Source organism: Panthera tigris, chromosome B3 (genome assembly GCF_018350195.1).
Source record: "Panthera tigris isolate Pti1 chromosome B3, P.tigris_Pti1_mat1.1, whole genome shotgun sequence".
NCBI lineage: Eukaryota > Metazoa > Chordata > Mammalia > Carnivora > Felidae > Panthera > Panthera tigris.
In genome coordinates, this window is record NC_056665.1 from 107,813,171 (window position 1) to 107,833,564 (window position 20,394).

At 35.1% G+C, this 20,394-nt stretch overlaps 1 protein-coding gene across 1 annotated transcript in view; it reads left to right on the forward strand.

The window, feature by feature from the left end:
• HIF1A (hypoxia inducible factor 1 subunit alpha) overlaps nucleotides 1-20,394 on the forward strand; it is a 41,807-nt gene that overhangs the window by 19,476 nt on the left and 1,937 nt on the right. The window contains exons 2-13 of the mRNA XM_042989849.1: nucleotides 664-854; nucleotides 1,236-1,381; nucleotides 1,465-1,549; nucleotides 5,023-5,135; nucleotides 5,750-5,952; nucleotides 10,356-10,462; nucleotides 11,596-11,743; nucleotides 13,727-13,947; nucleotides 14,845-15,131; nucleotides 16,384-16,506; nucleotides 16,638-17,065; nucleotides 19,487-19,595. Of these exons, the coding sequence (XP_042845783.1) occupies nucleotides 664-854; nucleotides 1,236-1,381; nucleotides 1,465-1,549; nucleotides 5,023-5,135; nucleotides 5,750-5,952; nucleotides 10,356-10,462; nucleotides 11,596-11,743; nucleotides 13,727-13,947; nucleotides 14,845-15,131; nucleotides 16,384-16,506; nucleotides 16,638-17,065; nucleotides 19,487-19,595 (2,161 nt within the window). The remainder of the gene's footprint in view (nucleotides 1-663; nucleotides 855-1,235; nucleotides 1,382-1,464; nucleotides 1,550-5,022; nucleotides 5,136-5,749; nucleotides 5,953-10,355; nucleotides 10,463-11,595; nucleotides 11,744-13,726; nucleotides 13,948-14,844; nucleotides 15,132-16,383; nucleotides 16,507-16,637; nucleotides 17,066-19,486; nucleotides 19,596-20,394) is intronic.

The following is a 20,394-nucleotide window of genomic DNA, read 5'->3' on the forward strand; positions in this document are numbered from 1 at the left end:
CCTGCCTTTATTTGGTACTTGTGCCAGTAAAGAAAAGGGACTGCTAAAGAGGCTGCTAAGGGAATAAGCAACCTGAAAATGGTAACTTCTTACAGCTGCTAATATAGATTTCTTTAGCTTATAGTCACTATTGCTCATGTGGTAGGGTAGAAGAAGTTGGGAAAATATCAGAGTCCAAAGAAACAAGTCAAAAATCAGTTTGTAGCTGTAACTGTTCTGCCTGCTTAACAACTCCTGTTTTCAAGTTAATATGTACAGCTTTAGTTTCTTTAGACTTAATGGTGCTTTCTTTATGTTGAAACTACTTCTGAATGGCTATGAGGGTACACATACACAGGCTACTTTTAAGACTTTGGCTAAAACAAAATATCCTCTCTAATTTGATATGCCAGGAAGGAAATACCTGTTTCAGACATGTTTAAAGCTCCATCTTGGACTTCTTTGTTAGAGTTCCCTATGTCTTCAGTAATCCAGAAATTTGTGTATCTGTCTCCTACATTCTTACTTTACACATTCATGTAATAGACCAATCTCTATATAATTACATGGAATCTTCACATTGTTTTATGGAAAGCAGAAAAATGTAAAATTAGTTTTATCCAAGCAAAGGCAAGCTAACTTATATAAATTTTCTTTTTCTGTCCTCCTTTTTTTGCTCAATAGGATAAGTTCTGAACGTCGAAAAGAAAAGTCTAGAGATGCAGCGAGATCTCGGCGAAGTAAAGAGTCTGAAGTTTTCTATGAACTTGCTCATCAGTTGCCACTTCCCCATAATGTGAGCTCGCATCTCGATAAGGCTTCTGTTATGAGGCTCACCATCAGCTATTTGCGTGTGAGGAAACTTCTGGATGCTGGTGAGTCGTTTTACAGGGGCGTAATGAGCCTAAAAATTAGAAATTAGAAGTAATTAGAAGGTGGTCATACTCTCTGTCCTTTAATGTAATTTTTATTACCTGCTTTTAAAGCTTCAGTAAGGAATTTTTAGGATACTGGCCTTTCCCCCCTCTTTCTCTTTTGCCCCACCGTGCTACCAGTCTTCCTTTTAATAATATGACCCTTCTTTTCAATGGTTTACTTGCCATGTTACTTTAAAAATAATCATTAAAAGCAACTGGCAAGTCTAATTTTAGTTTTTAAATAAAGTATCTGGGGAAAACTTTATACAACTACCTAAATATTGCTATCATTTAAGTATAACTTTTAATTTATTTTCCTTTTCTTGTGTCATTTTTTAGGTGATTTAGATATTGAAGATGAAATGAAGGCACAGATGAATTGCTTTTATTTGAAAGCCTTGGATGGTTTTGTTATGGTTCTCACAGATGATGGTGACATGATCTACATTTCTGATAATGTGAACAAGTACATGGGATTAACTCAGGTAAAATACCCACATATTAAGAGCACTTCTAATTTTTTTTTTGATTTTATGATACAGATCTAATTTTTTTAATGTTTTTACAGTTTGAACTAACTGGACACAGTGTGTTTGATTTTACTCATCCATGTGACCATGAAGAAATGAGAGAAATGCTTACACATAGAAATGGTAAGAGGAAAAGTCTGTTGTTTGATTTAATCTGGCAGGTGGTTTTACCTAATAAAATACTGTTACTAATTTAAAAATTCTGCTATTGTACTAACCTAAGGCTCAAAACATCATTTCATGTTTAATAAAATGTTATTCTGTTCTTTGTTAAATCTTTGTTACTCTATTTTTTAGAAATTTCATAAAAATACCTTAATTTTTAAATCTCACTGAATTCTATAAATAATTATATAGATAATAATACTACATAAAATGAAAAAGTCAAGACCCAAAGAGGTCAGTTTATAACATACAACTTTTAGGCAAGGGGAAGTCATAATAAATAATAAGATTTTAGATAGTTGTTATACTTGAGGTACCAGTTTATGTTCAAGCTTTCTCAAGGACCAGGGTAAAGAAAAGAGAAAGTTCACCAGATTTTTTAAAAGCCTAATTGTTTATTTGACTTCAGGATGTTCACAGTAATTTGAGACTATGTAGTAAGATCATAAAGTATTATTGAATGCCCCCACATTAGCAGCAACAAAAAAGACCCACTAAGACCTCTTAACTCTCAGGCTTGAGGGTTTTTTTTTTTTTTTCTTTTCTTTTCTTTTTTTTAATGTCTATGTATTTTGAGAGAGACAGACCATGAGCTGGGGAGGGGCAGAGAGAGAGACGGAGAGGGAGAATTCCAAGCAGGCTTCATGCTGTCAGTGCACAGCCCAATGAGGGGCTTGATCTCACGAACCCTGAGATCATGGCATGAGCCAAAATCAAGAGTCAGATTACTTAACTGACTGAGCCACCATATGCCCCTAGGATTGAATTGTTGAAAATAAGTCTTCAAAGATTTTGGAAAATACCTCTTGAATTACAAAAGCTTAATTAGTCTCTCCACCTGTACCTTCTTAAGGCACAAAGTATACTGATAATTTATAGTCACCACAATGAAAATTTGTCATTATGCTCTGTAGCTGTCCTTTGCAGCTCTCTAATTTAAGTGTATAAGTTTGTTTGCTTTTGTATTAAACAGCCTCAAGTTCATAGCACTTTTTGAATATTTTTTATGTTTTTCAATCTTCTTTCATTTATGATAATAGTTAACCTCTATTGAGAGATTACTCTGTGCCAGAACACTGTTCTCTGCATATTATATGCTTTAATGCCTTTTTTCTTCACAACACCCTGTGAAGTTACTGTTACTATTTCTATTTTACTGAGGAAACTAAGGCACAGAATTATTTGGAAACTTACCCAAGATTACTTGGTTAGTAAATGGCACAGTATAGGTTAAACTCAGGTAGTTGGGCTCATTAGTACTTTGGAGATCTTTCATGTTCAACAACTCTCAGTACATTCTGTGGCTACTTTTGACCCTTTCAGTAGGAGCCTTCTCCTGTTTTCTTTAATTTAATACTTGGTGTTCACTGTGAACTTGGGAAAACAAATATGATTTTTAGAATTCTGTATAAAGGAAGAGTAAATACACTTCACACAGGGACCTAAGTGGGCTGTCAATTAGTTTAGTATAGGACTTCTAGTGTTTAGACTTTGAAGTTTAAACACTGAAGTTTGGATGCTCAGTTCTTCCCTTGGGCTATGAATGGATGGATATGAGGAAATTTTTTGATTGGGCAATGATGCTAATGCTTTATTCTAAATCAAATATATTCCACATAATATAGTTTAAATGTATGTTTTTGAACAAATGTTTTTTTTTTTAAACAAATGGCTTTTTAAAGCACATGAACTTTTTGAAAATCATTCCTAATGTAATGAATGTTTGATGTTGGGAAACAGATATGCACTTTTCACTTTTAGAAAAAGGGTTTGCTGCAATGCGTCACATATTAATGTTATGCTAAGAACCAGTGGTGTGTTTATACAACATAGTTCTATTATTTTTTTCATTTAAATTCTAAAATGATGACTTAGAGTTCACTAAATTATTATAAAATATGATTTATTTTTAGAGGTCTGAAAATTTAGTTCTTTTAAAATGTTTTTTTTTTTCCCATTAGGAAAATGATAGTACCTTGGTTTTTAAATTAATCTTCCTGTCCCAATTCAAAGGCTTTGGGTTTCCAAAGGTCAGTACAATTAAAGCTTAGATTACGAAGGACTGAAAATCCTCAAAGAATTTACAAGTAGATCTCTGTTGGCATCACAACCACAACACAGCTCTGTACCACCACTGAGACCAGTGTGGTTCTTGTGGCATCTTTTTAAAATCCATTCCCAAACACTGTGAGGGAGGGCAAATTGAATCCTGATTTGACTAAACCCAAATAACTTATATCAGCACCAAGACTGCCCCTTTGCCTAATTCCACTAGCTAGAACTCTTCTAGAAGAGTCCGGTGTTTCTACCTAAGTAAGCCTAAATTTAAACTATCTTATTTCTTTTCTACCTGACACCTTTTTACTAGCCTTAAAATCTCCATATCCTTTTTTTATTTCCCTCCTCCCCACTTATTTCTATCAGTTTTCAAGTTTTTTCTAGTTCTTTATATGTCATTTGTCACCCTTCTTTTCACTTCTCTTTTAAACTGTTCAGCCTGATTACCATCATTGTATTTTAATTCTAATACATCATATATATTGCTTCTAGATTAATGTACCGTAAGTTCCTGACTGTGCTTCCCATCTCAGAATTTTTTAGAAGCTCCATGTTGTATATTTAAAGCTGAACTCCTAATTAGGGCATCCAAGGCCCTCCAGTTACAGCCCTAATCTTCCCTTTCTAACTATCTCATTACGCTTCTGCAAGTACTTTATATTGCAGCAACCTGATCTATCTACTAGCATCTATCTATTCCCCGAACATGTGTTCTTTTTCCCCACCTCTGTGCTTTTCATTATTTTCCTTTTCACCATGTTTTAGTTATATAAGGGTTGGAACGGGAATAAATAGACCTAAATTTATTTCACTCTAATTTTGCTTTGAAAAGTCATTCAATATTTTGGTTTTTTCCTCTAATAACAAAGTAGAAATAACGTCATGCCTGCTTTACAGGAAGATTTAAGGAAACGTCAGATATATAAAAATGTTACCTGCTTTGAAAAGAAAGTTGATATTTTAAAAGTTCTGTAAATACATGGAGTGTTTATTATAAATTGAGCTAACACATTTAGCAAAGGTTTGGAGGAGTTCACTGAAGTTCTTTTTTGGGGGGGGTGTGCTTATTACACGGATACAGCAATTAAACGGGTACACTTAATAAGGCAGATTCCTACATTTGTATTTCTTTGTAATTTTGCCAGCTTTACTGGCTTCAGTGTCAAATGGCTAACTGTTATTTGCAATCAGGGAATCACTGGAACTGTGAACCCCAGTTACTGATTCGAGCATATTAATCCCTTGGATGTGTTTGAGTATGAATCACTGTTTATGCTGAGACTTTTAATTGAATAGTACCTAGGTGCTACTCTTACTAAAACAAATTTAAATATTTAATTATGTTTTTAAATTTTATTTCCTGCTTTTATTAGGCCTTGTGAAGAAGGGTAAAGAGCAGAATACACAGCGAAGCTTTTTTCTCAGAATGAAGTGTACCCTAACTAGCCGAGGGAGAACCATGAACATAAAGTCAGCAACGTGGAAAGTAAGTAAAAATGATTTCTAAGTGGTGATGCACTTGGTTTATAGATAAATTCATACATCTTAACACTGCTACTATTTAAGATAGCATTAGAATTGTGAGGGGAAACGTACAGTTGTTCATTGGCATTTGCAGATTTACCATCCCAAATGGTAGTAATTTGCCATTTTGAGGCATGAACTTATGTGAATTGTGATACTGGTATACCAATCTAATTTAATCAGCTGGTTTTTCCAACCCACCCAGTGTTTGAATCTTGATAGAAATTAATTTTCTATTTATTTTTGTTTCATTTCTTTGCTCAGTGTTGAAATAATCATCAAAGCAAGAAATAATAAAAATAATAAATCAAACTGCCACTATGACTAAATGAATGAAAAATCAGCCCAGATTTGTATGAAGAGAGTATTTTAAAGAGTAATTTAAGGTGCCTGAGTCATGAGTGGTGTCACAGGGGAAACATTTATTGATTTCAAAGATAGGGTTAATCCATGAATGACAGTAAATTTTATCAAAGCTTACTTGCCATGTCACACTTCAGCTATTTATCTCTGTGGTTTTTTTTTAACTAGCATTTTATATTTTTTAAAGAATTGCTTTGTTTTCTTTGTACACAGGTACTTCACTGCACAGGCCATATTCATGTCTACGATACCAATAGTAACCAATCTCAGTGTGGGTATAAGAAACCACCCATGACGTGCTTGGTGCTGATTTGTGAACCCATTCCTCATCCATCAAATATTGAAATTCCTTTAGATAGCAAGACTTTTCTGAGTCGTCATAGTCTGGATATGAAATTTTCTTACTGTGATGAAAGGTAAATGCTATACAAACTATAACATGAAAGTTTTAATTAGTCCATAGCAAAGACATATAATGCATAATTTGAGGAAGAATAGGTTACTTTTGGTTATGGACAAGAAAGGAAAGTGTTTGATCATCTCCTCACCCTACATATTGCCCATGATTTCTATTGCCATTTCCCTTTATGTTCATAACTATTTTTAATTGCCAATTTGATATTTTTATTTGGATATTTTTCTATATTAATAAAATATTTCTGTAACTGAACTGTACTACTATTGCCCCAAAACATCAACCTCAGAAATTGCTTTTCCTTTTATAATGCCTAGCATGGTTAGTATATCACTATAGGCATACGACTCCTACAAATATTTGGAAGTCATCCTTAACTTTTTTTTTACCTTCATTATGTATACCCAGTCGGTCTCTAAATCTTACAGATTTACTGTCTAAATACATTTCTTGATCCATTTGTTCCTTTCCACCCTTGCTTTCCTGCCACTGAATTCTTCAGCTCATTACCTTTGGCTTAAATTGTTGCCATAATCTCCTAAACTGTTTCTTTGCCCACAGATTTTTGCCCTCTAGTCTCTCATCCAGGATCCCAAAAGTGGACTTCCTAATGTGAAAATCAGGTCTTTACACAGAAAAAACTCTGGTTTATAAAAATATTAGAGGAGGGCAGGAGATTTTTCTTTATCAAAAGAAAAATGTGCATTTTGAAAAGCTGAAAGAAAAATAGACCTTGACAATAAAACCCAAACTTTGCTTAGCATGGCCAACAAAGATATTTATGATCTGGCCTCTGCCCACTTGTCTAAATTAATAAGGAAGAGAGGGTGTGACCCTCCCCCCCCCCCCCCAAACACCCTACAGCTAGAGAGCACCATGTACTAATTTGCTGTCTTAGCGCCTTTACATATATTTTCCCATTCTGCAGTGAGGTTTTCTTCAACTCCTAACACGTATTTACCTTTCAGGAGCCATCTAGATACTCCTTTGGGAAGCCTTCCTTGTTCCTTCAGGACACTATACTATTCTTGTGCATATGTCTGTCATAACATTTCTTCTACTCTTGTAATTATTTACTTGTCTCACTTTTTACTATAAGACTATAACATCATAGCTGAAGGCATAGATTATGTAGCCAGACTACTAAATCCTGATTCTGTTGCCTATATCCAAGTGATCTTGGGCCCATTAGTTCTTTTTGAGCATCAGTTTCTTCATCTTTTGTAACACCTACTTAACGTAGGGTCATCTTAAAGATTGTATGAGGGAACCAATTTTAAGCACTTAGTCATAATGTAAAGTAGGTAGAAATCCCCACCATAGTGGACAAGGAAATGTGACAGATCTCTGGCTTTAGAATCACATAATCCTGGATTCAGTCCTGGCTTGCAGCTCTGATACTACAGTGTGGTCTTGGTATTGAAACTTAACTCTTTCAGGGGTGCCTGGGTGGCTCAGTCGGTTAAGCGGCCGACTTCGGCTCTGGTCATGATTTCACGGTCCATGAGTTTGAGCCCCGCGTCGGGCTCTGTGCTGACAGCTCAGAGCCTGCAGCCTGTTTCAGATTCTGTGTCTCCCTCTCTCTGACCCTCCCCGGTTCATGCTCTGTCTCTGTCTCAAAAATAAATAAACGTTAAAAAAATTTTTTTTTTTTAAAAAACTCTTTCAAATTTTACTATCCTTACAATAAGGGTAGTATTTCAAAAGGTTGTTGTCAGAATTGAAGGAGTTTGTTGAGTGCCTTGCACACGTAATAAATGCTTCACCACTGGTGATAAGCATTTTATGGTGTTTATTGCCATTAATCATGTGAATATATGATAGAACAGAGATACCCATCCCTTTTTGAGGAATTATTTTTTATCTTTTGAACTCAGTAGCAAGGTATAGAGATAGGCTGGGGAGAATGGAAAGTAGTGGAGCTAGAATGAGAATTGAGGAAGGGAGTGACATTTCTGTCAGGTCCTATCAGAAAACTGGCAAAATGATCATGACAGAGGAGTAAAGACTGCCAACTTAGAGATCAGCCAAGTGAGGTTTTAAGTTTGACCAGGAGATTGTTATTTTCTGGTTAGAGCTCTTTACAGAAACTTCTCACATCTAAAACCCCTAATAACTGAGATCTAGAAAAATTTTTGCCCAATTTTGAGAAAATCTAACCTACCCAAAACTTACGGCATTCAAAATATCTCACAAATGCTTATTATTTACTGTACTAATTTCTGCTTATAGTTAATCCGCACATTTGAGCATCTACAATGTTCATGGCAAAGTAGAAATGAAGAGTAACAGTTCTTGGTCTCAGGACACTTACAATGAATGAATAATACGCTGCATTGTTGCTTTAGATCACAGGTTTCCTAGTACATTAAAAACACATTATGATCAAATTTCCTGGATCACTCTCCTTTTTGGTACAGAATATAAGCTATATAATTCTCTAAAGTTAAATAAAATTGACTTTCTAGGAAAGCATTCTGTTTATATTTTAACATCTTGCATCCCTTAATGATAGATGTACCTCAACTCTGAGAAGCACTGATTGACATCTAATTAAATCAGAGCTTCTTAACATGATAATAAAAGGCCCCCATTAATCTGCTTTACATCTCTAGCCTCATCTCTTCTCACCTGCCCCCACTAACCACATGAAAGTCTTTCTCATTTATACACTGTCAAGCATTGTCTTCTCTCTGTCTCTGCTTCTGGTATACCTTCTTCCTGAAATGGTTTTGCCGCTCACCCAACCATTTCTTCTCGTTGATAAGGGTGGTTCCTCTGATTCCTGCAACAGATTACCATCATTACACTTACCACATTATTTCATTAGTAGTATGGTAAGTGTTCCAGAAGATTAGCTACACGTTGAGTTTTGACCTTGCATTTTCACACCTAGAACAATGCCAGGCATACTTAGCATATAAAGATTTATTTTTTTGTTAAGTTTATTTATTTATTTATTTTGAGAGACAGAGTACAAACAGGGGAGGGGTAGACAGAGAGACACAGAATCCAAAGCATTCTTCGTGCTGTCAGTGTAGAGCCCAATGTGGGCTTTGAACTCATGAACCGTGAGATCATGACCTGACCTGACTGGAATCAAGAGCCACTGAGCCACAGAGGTGCCCCAGGCATATAAAGATTTAAATAATGGAAGTTTTTTTAATCCCACGGGAATTTTGTTTAAAAGTAACCAATATAAGATGAATTAAAGTTATTTTTAAAGCATAATTTAAAGAAATCGGACCATTTTTAAAAAATACTAGTTTCCTTTGTAATGCTGCCACCTAGTGCAGATGTGTTTAGAGATACCTCTTTGTAAAGAAGTCTGGATTTTAGTTTTGGTTTAGTTTTTGTTTTTTGTGTTTTTTTTACAAACCTCTTTCTATTTGTAATTATTTTGGAATAAACTGTATGGCAGATCTTGCCTTAAAGTGTGACAACACAAACTCTTACTTTTATACATTTCTTAGAAGGATATCTTTCTTGTGTGTTTTTTTTTTTTTGGACACAGTACATTAAGTAACTTTTGCTTACAACTCAGAAAGTCCTGAGAAATTGAAAAGTTTAACTCAGGTTTTGCTCCTAGAAAAAAGAGAATATTTGTGTTTAGTGTGGTGTTAAGAAGACAGCTTTCTCTTTCACATGAAATGCGTTCCGTTTCTGACTGGTTACACAGAGTAGTAAGATCTAATCTATGTCCTAAAAGAACTTTCAGGAAACCAAAAGGAGTTTAGACTAGATTACTTTCTAGTCCATTTTCAGTTTGATATCATTGTTTCATCTAAAATGAATTCCTATAATTTTATATTATTTAAAAAACTAAGTTACAAGAGCATCTTCTAAAACAAACATAATGTGTATCTCTTTACTTCCATTTAGTGTAGATATTCTTTGGTTGGTGATACTAAAATTGTGTAGTAGATATTGATTGAAGCCTTGCCTAAGGGCACTGTTAAATAAAGAATCTGGTTTGTACACACTCAATACAAAAAGAATCTGGTTTTATGGTAAACTAATGTTATGGATTTAATCTTATATTTCAAGTTAAATGTCAGTGATTACCATTACATCTTTTACCATTTTATTTAGCAGTACTTTCTATCTACTTATGAATCCCCTTATTACCAAAAGTAAGTACAGTAAAACATGATGACAATATGTAATGAGTTTGGGTGAAAGGGATAAACGGGTTAAGTAGCAGGATGTGAATCCAGAGGATTTAAAGAACATGCATGGTGCCGTATTTAGTAACTGTAGAGTTACCAAAAGTGAGATGTAAACTTCTTAGCAGAGAAGGATGCTCTTAGTTTTGAAAATTCATTTGTCCATGAGATTAATTCATATCAGTTACTTTAAAGAAGCAAAATTTCTCTTTCTCTTCTTACATTTTTTACTTAACAGAATTACTGAATTGATGGGATATGAGCCAGAGGAACTTTTGGGCCGGTCAATATATGAATATTACCACGCTTTGGACTCTGACCATCTGACCAAAACTCATCATGACAGTAAGTACAATGGAAAAACTATATAGATTTTCTAATTATGTAATTCTTGCAGTCTCCTTACTGTTTGGCCATATATCTAACTTTTTGGTTAAAATTAATCAGTCTTCCTAGACTAAATATCTTAATAGAACTCTTCATAAGGGATGTCAACCATTAAATCTATGTTTTGTATTTGTTGTAACTGATACTAGTTAAAGTAGAATCATTTAATAATATATAAAACTAACCTGGCATTTTTAATACAAAGACTAAAAAATGTCATGGAATATTATAGCATCATTTTCAGAATTCACATTGAAGTATTTAGATCAGTTGTTAGCACATGGAAGGCACTTAGAAAATAATTATTGAGTGACTTAGTGAATGTGAAGGCAATCAATGTCATGTACAAGTGGTAACAAGTACACTTGACATAAGATACTCGTGAATGTTATTTGAAGATCCCATAGTAAGACTTTCGAATCTCACTTGCTTATTTAATCTGTACTTAAACATGACTTCCCAATGTGATCAGGGATACCTGAATGTCACTGAGTTAGAATGATTAGCCTTGAACTACAAAATGAGCGCAAGTCAGCAGTCAGGACCCCAAGACTCAAGATAATGTCATCATTACTTTTTATCTGGTACTTGCTCCCAAATTAACAATTGATTAAGTTTGCCTAAATTGCCAAGATTTCAGCATGATACCAGCTGAGATTCAAATATGCGAGCACAGCTATTTGAAGCATTGCTAATTCTCTGGAAACCTCAGTAGAAATGTAAGGAAATGTAGCAGTGCCACTTGCTCAAATGTGCTCTGTAGAATCAAGATTATTCATTGTCTAGTCTTTTTGATACTTTCAACATATAAGTCATTAAAGGAATTAGTCACTGCTGTCCCTCATTCCTGGCTTTCATTTTATTTAAAGTGAAGATTGGCAGGAAAGGAGTTTATTTTAGGGGTTAGAAGAATGAACTGTGTTTTTTTTTGGCTATGCTGGGGCTTTTTCTCTGTCACTTTAAACAATTATAACTGATTCTATTAAAATAAACATCTCTTTTCTAAAATAATCAACATTCAGCATCCATTTATTTGATTGAAAATTAGAAGTTATTTTCTCTGCATGACTGTTTTTCCTTTTCACTCCTAGTGTTTACTAAAGGCCAAGTCACCACAGGACAGTACAGGATGCTTGCCAAAAGAGGTGGATATGTCTGGGTTGAAACTCAAGCGACCGTCATATATAACACTAAGAACTCTCAACCACAGTGCATTGTATGTGTAAATTACGTTGTGAGGTAAGCCTGAAAAGTAAATATTTTGGGGGAGCAAGTAATAACCTTTTTGGATATTTTGTTCTTTTATATAAAGGGAGATAAGATTATAAAATGTTAACTGAATTTTATTTTCACATTTCCACCTAATTACGGTTTTCAGTACTTAGACCTGAGTGTCCAGGCCTGCTATTCTGCAGTGATTGTACTATTACCAGTACCCATCTATTCACATTCTTTTCACTCCCATTTTTAAAAAGACCTTAAAAAAATACCATATCCCTTATTGGGTTAGTTTGCTCTAGTCCTATTTCTGTCAGCATATACTATCTCAAATAGCTATGTTATTTTTGTAGGAAGAACCCTGGCCTTGGAATAGGTAGCTTTGTGTCATAGCTCTTTCACTTATTAGCTGCATGACCTTGGGAAGTTCTTATTACTTTGAATTTCACCCATATAGGAGAGATGATATTTATCTCCTCAATATTCTGAGGATATTTAATCCTCAGAAATGAGGATTAAATGAAATTCTACGTGAGATTACCATAAAAGGCTGTATAATATAGTGCATGGCTCTTGTGTATTCAAGAACTCTTCTTTTAGTTGACTGGCTTGTGAATATTATGGATATCATAAACTGGCCTTCCATTTGATCTGCTTCAGCAGGTGACTACTCCCTTCTAGTCCATCTTCCACATTACCACCATGCTGAGTTTTCTTGCATGGATGTCTGAGCATCTCCTTTTCCTTAGAATTGTTTTAAAGATGCTTTATCACCCCCGAGATAAACCCTTGCTTAACTTACATAGCATCATTTCTTGTCATTTTCTATACTCTTCATGCTTTCGTTGATTCCACCTACCCTCTTTCTAAAATCTGTGACTACCTCTCTTGGTAAGACTTTGGTCACTTGTCTTAATTTTTGCCACTTCTGACACCATCCTTCAATGTTTTTTATTTTTTTTTAATTTTTAATTTTAGAGTGTGCAATTGGGGGAGAGGGGCAGAGGGAGAGAGAGAATCTTAAGCAGACTCCACACTCAGTGCAGAGGCTGACTCAGGGCAGAATCCTATGACCCTCGGATCATGACCTGAGCTGAAATCAAGAGTTGGACGCTCAACTGACTGAGCCACCCAGGCGCCCATCCTTTAATGTTTTAATATTAGTGTCAAAGAGTTCTTTTGTGACTTTCCCATTAAATTACCCACTTGGAATGTCCTTCTTTTGCCCCTGTCCCATCTGCCTAACAAACCCTACTTGAGCCGAAGTTTCAGCTTGTTGGCTGTGAAGCACGCCTTCTCTATTCTAGCAGTTACCATTTTGTATTTTAATTGTTTGCACATCTACATTGCACTTCTGAGGACAAGGGTTAGGTATTTTAAACTTTGTATCCTTGGTTTATTTCACTTAGTAAACACCTAAATGTTTGTGATTAAAGGAACAATAAAAACTTACATTTAAGCCAAACACATGGATCTGTTGTTAATCATCCCTCTTCCACTCTATCCTGTAGGTGTTATCACCGTATCATTTTCTTACCACCAAGGAAAATATGGCACCTGCCTTAGGCCTTGGTCATTTATCTATATGTCTTTATATTCTAGGGCCATCCTTAGGTCATGCCTCATACATCAGTCCCAAAGAGTTCTTCTGTGCCAGTTTCATTACATGTGAATCCTCACAAAAATTGTTTAGATGTGTTGGTGCCCTTCATGTACTTGACTATTCCATTTCTTTGTCACCATCACTCTTCCCAAAGGGATAGCTGAAGTTTTTTAATTTAGTCAAATATTTAAACTGTCTTATACTATGAATTTTTATAGGTCTTTATTTCATATTGGCATTTTAAACCCTGAATGTGAGCAAGTATGCATGAACTATTAGGTTAAAGCATCTTAAAATGTTCCTTTTCATAAAGCAGTATTTTAAGAGACAAGGTTGTTTCAGAGACCCCCTGCATTGTGTCAGTGCTCAGTTAAGAATTACTAATCTCTCTTTTTTGACAGTGGTATTATTCAGCACGACTTGATTTTCTCCCTTCAACAAACAGAATGTGTCCTCAAACCAGTTGAATCTTCAGATATGAAAATGACTCAGCTGTTCACCAAAGTTGAATCAGAAGACACAAGTAGTCTGTTTGATAAACTTAAGAAGGAACCTGATGCTTTAACTTTGCTGGCCCCAGCTGCTGGAGACACAATCATATCTTTAGATTTCGGCAGCAATGGTGGGTCTTTAGTTATTGTGTTGATTGCCTAAACTATGTCTATTGCTGTAAGCCCATTTTAACTGAATTTGGACATTTTTTGTTGGTAATCATTTAGATGTTGTAGTCTTATATAATTTGTTTTTCAAAGTCTTCAAAGTATTTGCTTAAATATTTTTGCCTCTGTAATTTCTCAGCACTCCTGCTTCTGTCATATTATTGGAAATTGTGCTTCAAAGGGTGCTTAGGTATTTCTTCTTCCCACTTCAATGTTTCTCAACCACCCTGCTATTTCTGTATTTCCCACTGCCCTATTTTCTCCACAATTGAGCAGAGTTCTATTGCAATAGGCATAGTTCACTAAAGGATAAATCACCAGTCATACCATAATATCAGACATTGAAAATGAAAACTGTAATTTCAAAGTTAGTTAAATTTTAATGAATAAAAGGTGTGAAAGGGTTGGAATTGCAGAGTTGGTTATTTTTTTGTTTTTAATATTTATTTTGAGGGAGAGAGCACGTGTAAGTGGGGGAGGGGCAGAGAGAAAGAGAGTGAGAATTCCAAGCAGGCTCTGCACTGTCCACAGGGAGCCCACCCAACTCAGGCTCAGTGCCACAGAACTGTGAGTTCATGACCTGAGCCACAATCAAGAGTTGGAAGCTTAACCAGCTGAGCCACCCGGGTGCCCTTGTGGGGGTTTTTATGCTATAAATATAATAGGAGCTGTCAATAGTAGATTGGAAAGATAATTCAGATTTAGAGTTGTACCATAAGATCTGTAAACTTTCTGATGAAGGAAAATTTAGCAACATTTTTGTTTGAGTGAATTAGACGTGTTGTAAAAGGGGGCTTGCATTTCTGTATATATTAAAATATAGCTATTCTTTAAATTGACTAATAATTTTTTACCTATAGACACAGAAACTGATGACCAGCAACTTGAGGAAGTTCCATTGTATAATGATGTAATGCTTCCCTCATCCAATGAAAAATTACAGAACATAAATTTGGCAATGTCTCCATTACCTGCTTCTGAAACTCCAAAGCCACTTCGAAGTAGTGCTGACCCTGCACTCAATCAAGAAGTTGTACTAAAATTAGAGCCAAATCCAGAGTCACTGGAACTTTCTTTTACTATGCCCCAGATTCAAGATCAGCCAGCTAGTCCTTCTGATGGAAGCACTAGACAGAGTTCACCTGAGGTAGGTGTCATAATAAAAGAAGAGCATAACTTTCATACTTTAATGTTCAGGAATGTATTTACAAAATGAGTGCCAAAAAAGTTTTGAATTTAGTCATTGATAGAGAATAATGTCTGTGCCTATAATAGCTCCAAGCCCATACATACTACTCATTGTGTTGGAGAATTGTCAAGTAGCAAAAACCTTACTTTAGCAAAGCTTAAAAAGGGAAGGGCTAATTGCTGAACTTTGTCCAATTTCCATTACTTGAAATTCTGGGTAAATTTAACATGAAAATACCAAGTCTTACACAGAGCAAATACTTGGTAACTATTTTTTATTCAAGTTCTGTCTTGATAATAGTTTTTCTATAAACACAAAGAAAATAGTCTTTAAGGGCTAGGCTGAGACCAAGCCTAACGATGTCACATGGGGCTCTATTTCTAAATCTAGAATGATTCAATTTTGATTCAGTACAGCTTCCTATATCTAAAGATAGCTCAGGAGTAGCACAACTCAGACTTGAATATTCCGACTTGGTGAGGCACAAATAAGCCTTAATAAATGGTGAATAAGTTTACATTAAATATTTATCAATTCAAACTGGCAGGCTAAGAGGAGATTTGACATCTCATAGCCTTCGGGAGATTTGACATCTCAAAGCCTCTGTGCTTTGGTGGCTCACCTTCCCCAGCATAAAAATCTATTGATTCATTTTGTTTTTTATCAGACAAAGGTAAATCTAACAAAAATGTTAAAATGAGGGAAGCAAAAGTTTATGCTTAAATTATATAGCTTTGGTTTTCTGGTTATAATCCTTGCTCAGAACTCCCAAAATCGTACTACATATGTTAAGGTGAATGCAAGTAAAACAACTTAAGTCTCTACCCCTACTTCATCCCAGGGTAGATGTGAGATTTTTAGGTAGATCACCACAGTAGCGTGGCCTCTCAGTACAAAGGTAGAGTCCAGTGAATAGTAAGTATATCATATCTAATTATTGGCCAATTAGGTACCATGTGGGCGTTGAATTATTAAATGAATTCTAGAAGCAGATCAATACCTTTTAGTCCTAATTTCATAAATGATGTTACACAGAAATGCATGTGTTGGCAAAATTAGTTACAAGGGTAAGTTCAAAAGTTTAACTTCCCTCTAGTTAGATAAAATGTGATAGAAGAGATGGACTTTGTTGGTTTAAGAATTCTAACAACTAGCAAAATATGTGCAGGTTTCCTCAGGGAAAAGTAAACCCATTGAATTCCTTTTACAGCCTACCAGTCCCAGTGAATATTGTTTTGATGTGGATAGTGATATGGTCAATGAATTTAAGCTGGAATTGGTAGAGAAACTTTTTGCTGAAGACACAGAAGCCAAGAATCCATTTTCCACCCAGGTATATAAACTTGCTTATTATATTTTCTGTTAAACTTTATTAATTGTTAGTTGGAAGTGACTTTGGGTTTAACTTGTTATTCTTTTATAAGATGTGGCCATTGAAAAACTCATGTATTTTTTGCTTTAAAGGACACGGATTTAGACTTGGAGATGTTAGCTCCTTACATCCCAATGGATGATGACTTCCAGTTACGTTCCTTTGATCAGTTGTCGCCACTGGAAAGCAGTTCTACAAGCCCTCAAAGCGTGGGCACAATTACAGTATTCCAGCCGGCTCAGATGCAGGAGGAACCTCCTGTTACCACTACCAGTACCACTGCCACCACTGATGAATTAAAAACAGTGACAAAAGATGGTATAGAAGACATTAAAATACTGATTGCATCTCCATCTCCTACCCATGTACCCAAAGTAACTACTGGTGCCACAACATCACTGTATGGTGATACTGGAAGTCGGACAGCCTCACCAAACAGAGCAGGAAAAGGAGTCATAGAACAGACAGAAAAATCTCATCCAAGAAGCCCTAATGTGTTATCTGTCACTTTGAGTCAAAGGTAATTATATACAACATTAAAGTTATAGTTGATTTATTATTTTTGAGAAAGTATGTGTGGTGATAACTTATTTCTAAGCATAGAAAACTTTCTGGTAATATGTTTTTGACATACAAATTCTGGATTTAAAACAAGCACTCAAATTAAACTTGTGTATTTGTTTTCTTGAAGATAACCTTAGCACCTATCTAAATGTAGGAGGTAGGAGGATCTTCTAGTACTTCTAAAAATTAAATGCAGCCAGTAAGTTCAGTAAATGTACAAAAATTGGCCCTGTTTTTTGCAGTTGTTTAAATCAGACTAGTTAATTCTCCTCACTGTTTCTGTCTCTTTGAGCTATTTTAAAGCTTACCTGAATAAAAGACCTTCCAACGTAAGGGTATTTCCAATTCCCCATTTCACATTGAGCCTGATGATCTTCAGTCCTCAGTATTCAACATAGGTATTTATAAGCCTCCTTTTAAAATTTATGTATAATTGTGCTTTTTTTCCATTACATTTTTATAGAACATTAGCTAGACTATAGGTTTAAGAGCTACAACAGGAATCTGAACATGATTTATGATATTGCTTTTGTGGAGTTAGTTTGAACAAATACTTGTACACTACCCAAATTTTAAGTTATAATTTCTGTATATAATTTGTAGCGGGATTTGACATTTTAAATTTGAGGCTGTAATCAAAGGAAACAAGTTTTAGCTAGTCAGAGAGGCAGTTTGTAGAGGAAAGAAACAATTTCTGTTGTGCCTACACTGAACCAGATAACAACAGCAAGTAAAAAGCACTGCCATAACAAGAGTCTATGACTTTTCTTCTCCTGCCTTTCATCACTGTTTTGAACTAGAATGCTAGGAGAAACCTTTTCCCAGAACTAAGAAAAGATCTTGGGGCTTTAGATTAACAAGGAAGCGTTTATATTACTTTATAAATTAGTATGTCACCAAATGACTATAGGCTCTGACCTTTAAGGCAGTGACAGTCTCTTAAACATTTCATTGTATTAATATTTGGTCACTAAATGGCTATTAGAAGATGAGTGAATATAGTAATAGAATTGGCTATGACCTATAATTTACAGTTTACTATTAGCTACAGAGGACTATGGGATATTCCGTTTTCTGAACAACTGTGTGCTTGTCAAAACCAAAGTCTAACATCTAGTCACTTTTTTTCACATTAGTATCAAAATAGTATGCACTAAATACTTGCAGAACTGTACGAAGGCTTTTTCTTTATGACCTAATTGCAAAATCAACATGTTGCATTAAACCAGATGACTTACAGCTTTAGAGCAAAGATTAAAGATAACCCATTAAGAAGTGCCTGGGTGTCTCAGTTGGTTAAGTGTTCAACTCTTGATTTTGGCTTGGGTTGTGATCTCAGGGTCATGGGATTGAGCCTCGTGTCAAGCTGCATGCTTAGTGGGGGGTTGGAGCCTGCTTCAGATTCTCCCTCTCTCCCTCTTCCCCTTAGCCCCCCTTACACGTGCTGATAAATCATTTGAAGTGCTACTACTAAGATGATATTTATATGATAGATTGCACTGTACTCCATAAAGATAATATATTTCTATAAGAATTTAAAAACCTGCCTATCTATAATAATGAAGGTTTTACAGAATTTTTTAAAATACAAAACAAAACTGCATGTAGGAGAGCAGTTTGAATTATGTATCACTCATATGGCATTTTCAACTATATGGAACAGAGCAAGAAGCTGTTGTGATTGTGTATGGGCTGGGGGGAGGAGTTCTTGAAAAGACAAAATAGATAACAGAATTCATGTGCCTGATACATAAAACAGTTCTTTACTACTTAATATTAATTTTAAATGGAGATAGTTCAGGTTTGACAACCAGATCAATACTGAGGGCAAAGTGGCTTCGTGGGAAGATTACTGGGAGGGGAATTGGTATCAGGAGATCTAGAAGGCACTTCCATATCTGCAACTAACCAGGTAATTTGCTCCAAGTCCCATTGCTAACAAGCCTCAGGTTTCTCATTTATAAAATGGGTGTTTTATACCTCTTGGAGATTGGTGTGAGACTAAAATGAGCTAATGAACATGCAATGTTTTATAAACTAAAAACACCATAGAAATGTGAAGTTACTCTTATAATAGTCCCAGGAATATTTGTACTGGCTGGAATGGAAAAGCCAGTATTTAACTTTAACCTACAAAAATGTCAACTTAGTTCTGTTCAGATCTATTTTATAAATAGGTAAATGCATATTTTAAGAAATTTTCTTTTAAAAACTGAGCTTTGACTTCAGATGATAAACTTTAGTAATCAGAAAAATTCTCTTACATATTAACATTATATTCCTTAATGTTGGAAAACAGGCATCATTTATTTTGCTCAAAAAAAGTTAGTTGGGTATTTTAAAAATAGTAAAGCAACTATGTGTTTTTTTTTCCCAGAACTACCATTCCTGAAGAAGAACTAAATCCAAAGATACTAGCTTTGCAGAATGCTCAGAGAAAGCGAAAAATAGAACATGACGGTTCACTTTTTCAAGCAGTAGGAATTGTAAGTGTGAGAATATGTTTCTTTTTCTGTTGTATAGAAGCTAATGTGCTGTATACAATGTGAGTCAATATATAGGTGATTTCTCATTTCTTCCATATACGAAAGTTATATATTCAGAGGTTAAACATTGTTTCTTTCACTTGGTATAAAAGACTATTTCATAAAAATACATTTAAATGAGGGTATCTGGGTGGCTCAGTTGGTTAAGCATCGGACTTCAGCTCAGGTCATGATCTCACAGTTTGAGTTCCAAGCCCCGCATCAGGCTCTTTGCTATCAGCACAGAGCCTGCTTTGGATCCTCTGTCTCCCTCTCTCTCAGCGCCTCCCCATCTCTCTCTCTCTCTCTCTCTCTGTCTCTGTCTCCCTCTCTCTCCAAAATGAAACATTAAAAAAAAATACATTTAATGACTACATTCTCATTGTAAAAATTCCAAACAAAGCAGATGTATTTTAAGTAAAAAGTGAATTTCTCCCTTCATTCTAACCTCAGTGTCACCACCAGTCTTGTTCTCTTCCCTTACAGTTACTTTTCCTTCTTACCTCCAAAAAAAACAGTAGTTAAAGTTAAGTTAGTGCTGGTATAATTCATACTGATATTTTCAGACTATATTTACTGGAAAGCATTTACAGAAACAGTTGCCATAATGAGTGGCAAATGACTTTATCCATAGTAGTATTAAGAGAAATAATTAAAAATAATTTAGAACCATATTTAAGAAATTTGCCTATGTACGGTTATTAATCTGCTTTTACAAAGTAAGTTTCTGCTTTTACAAAATTTCAACATAGTAAAATTA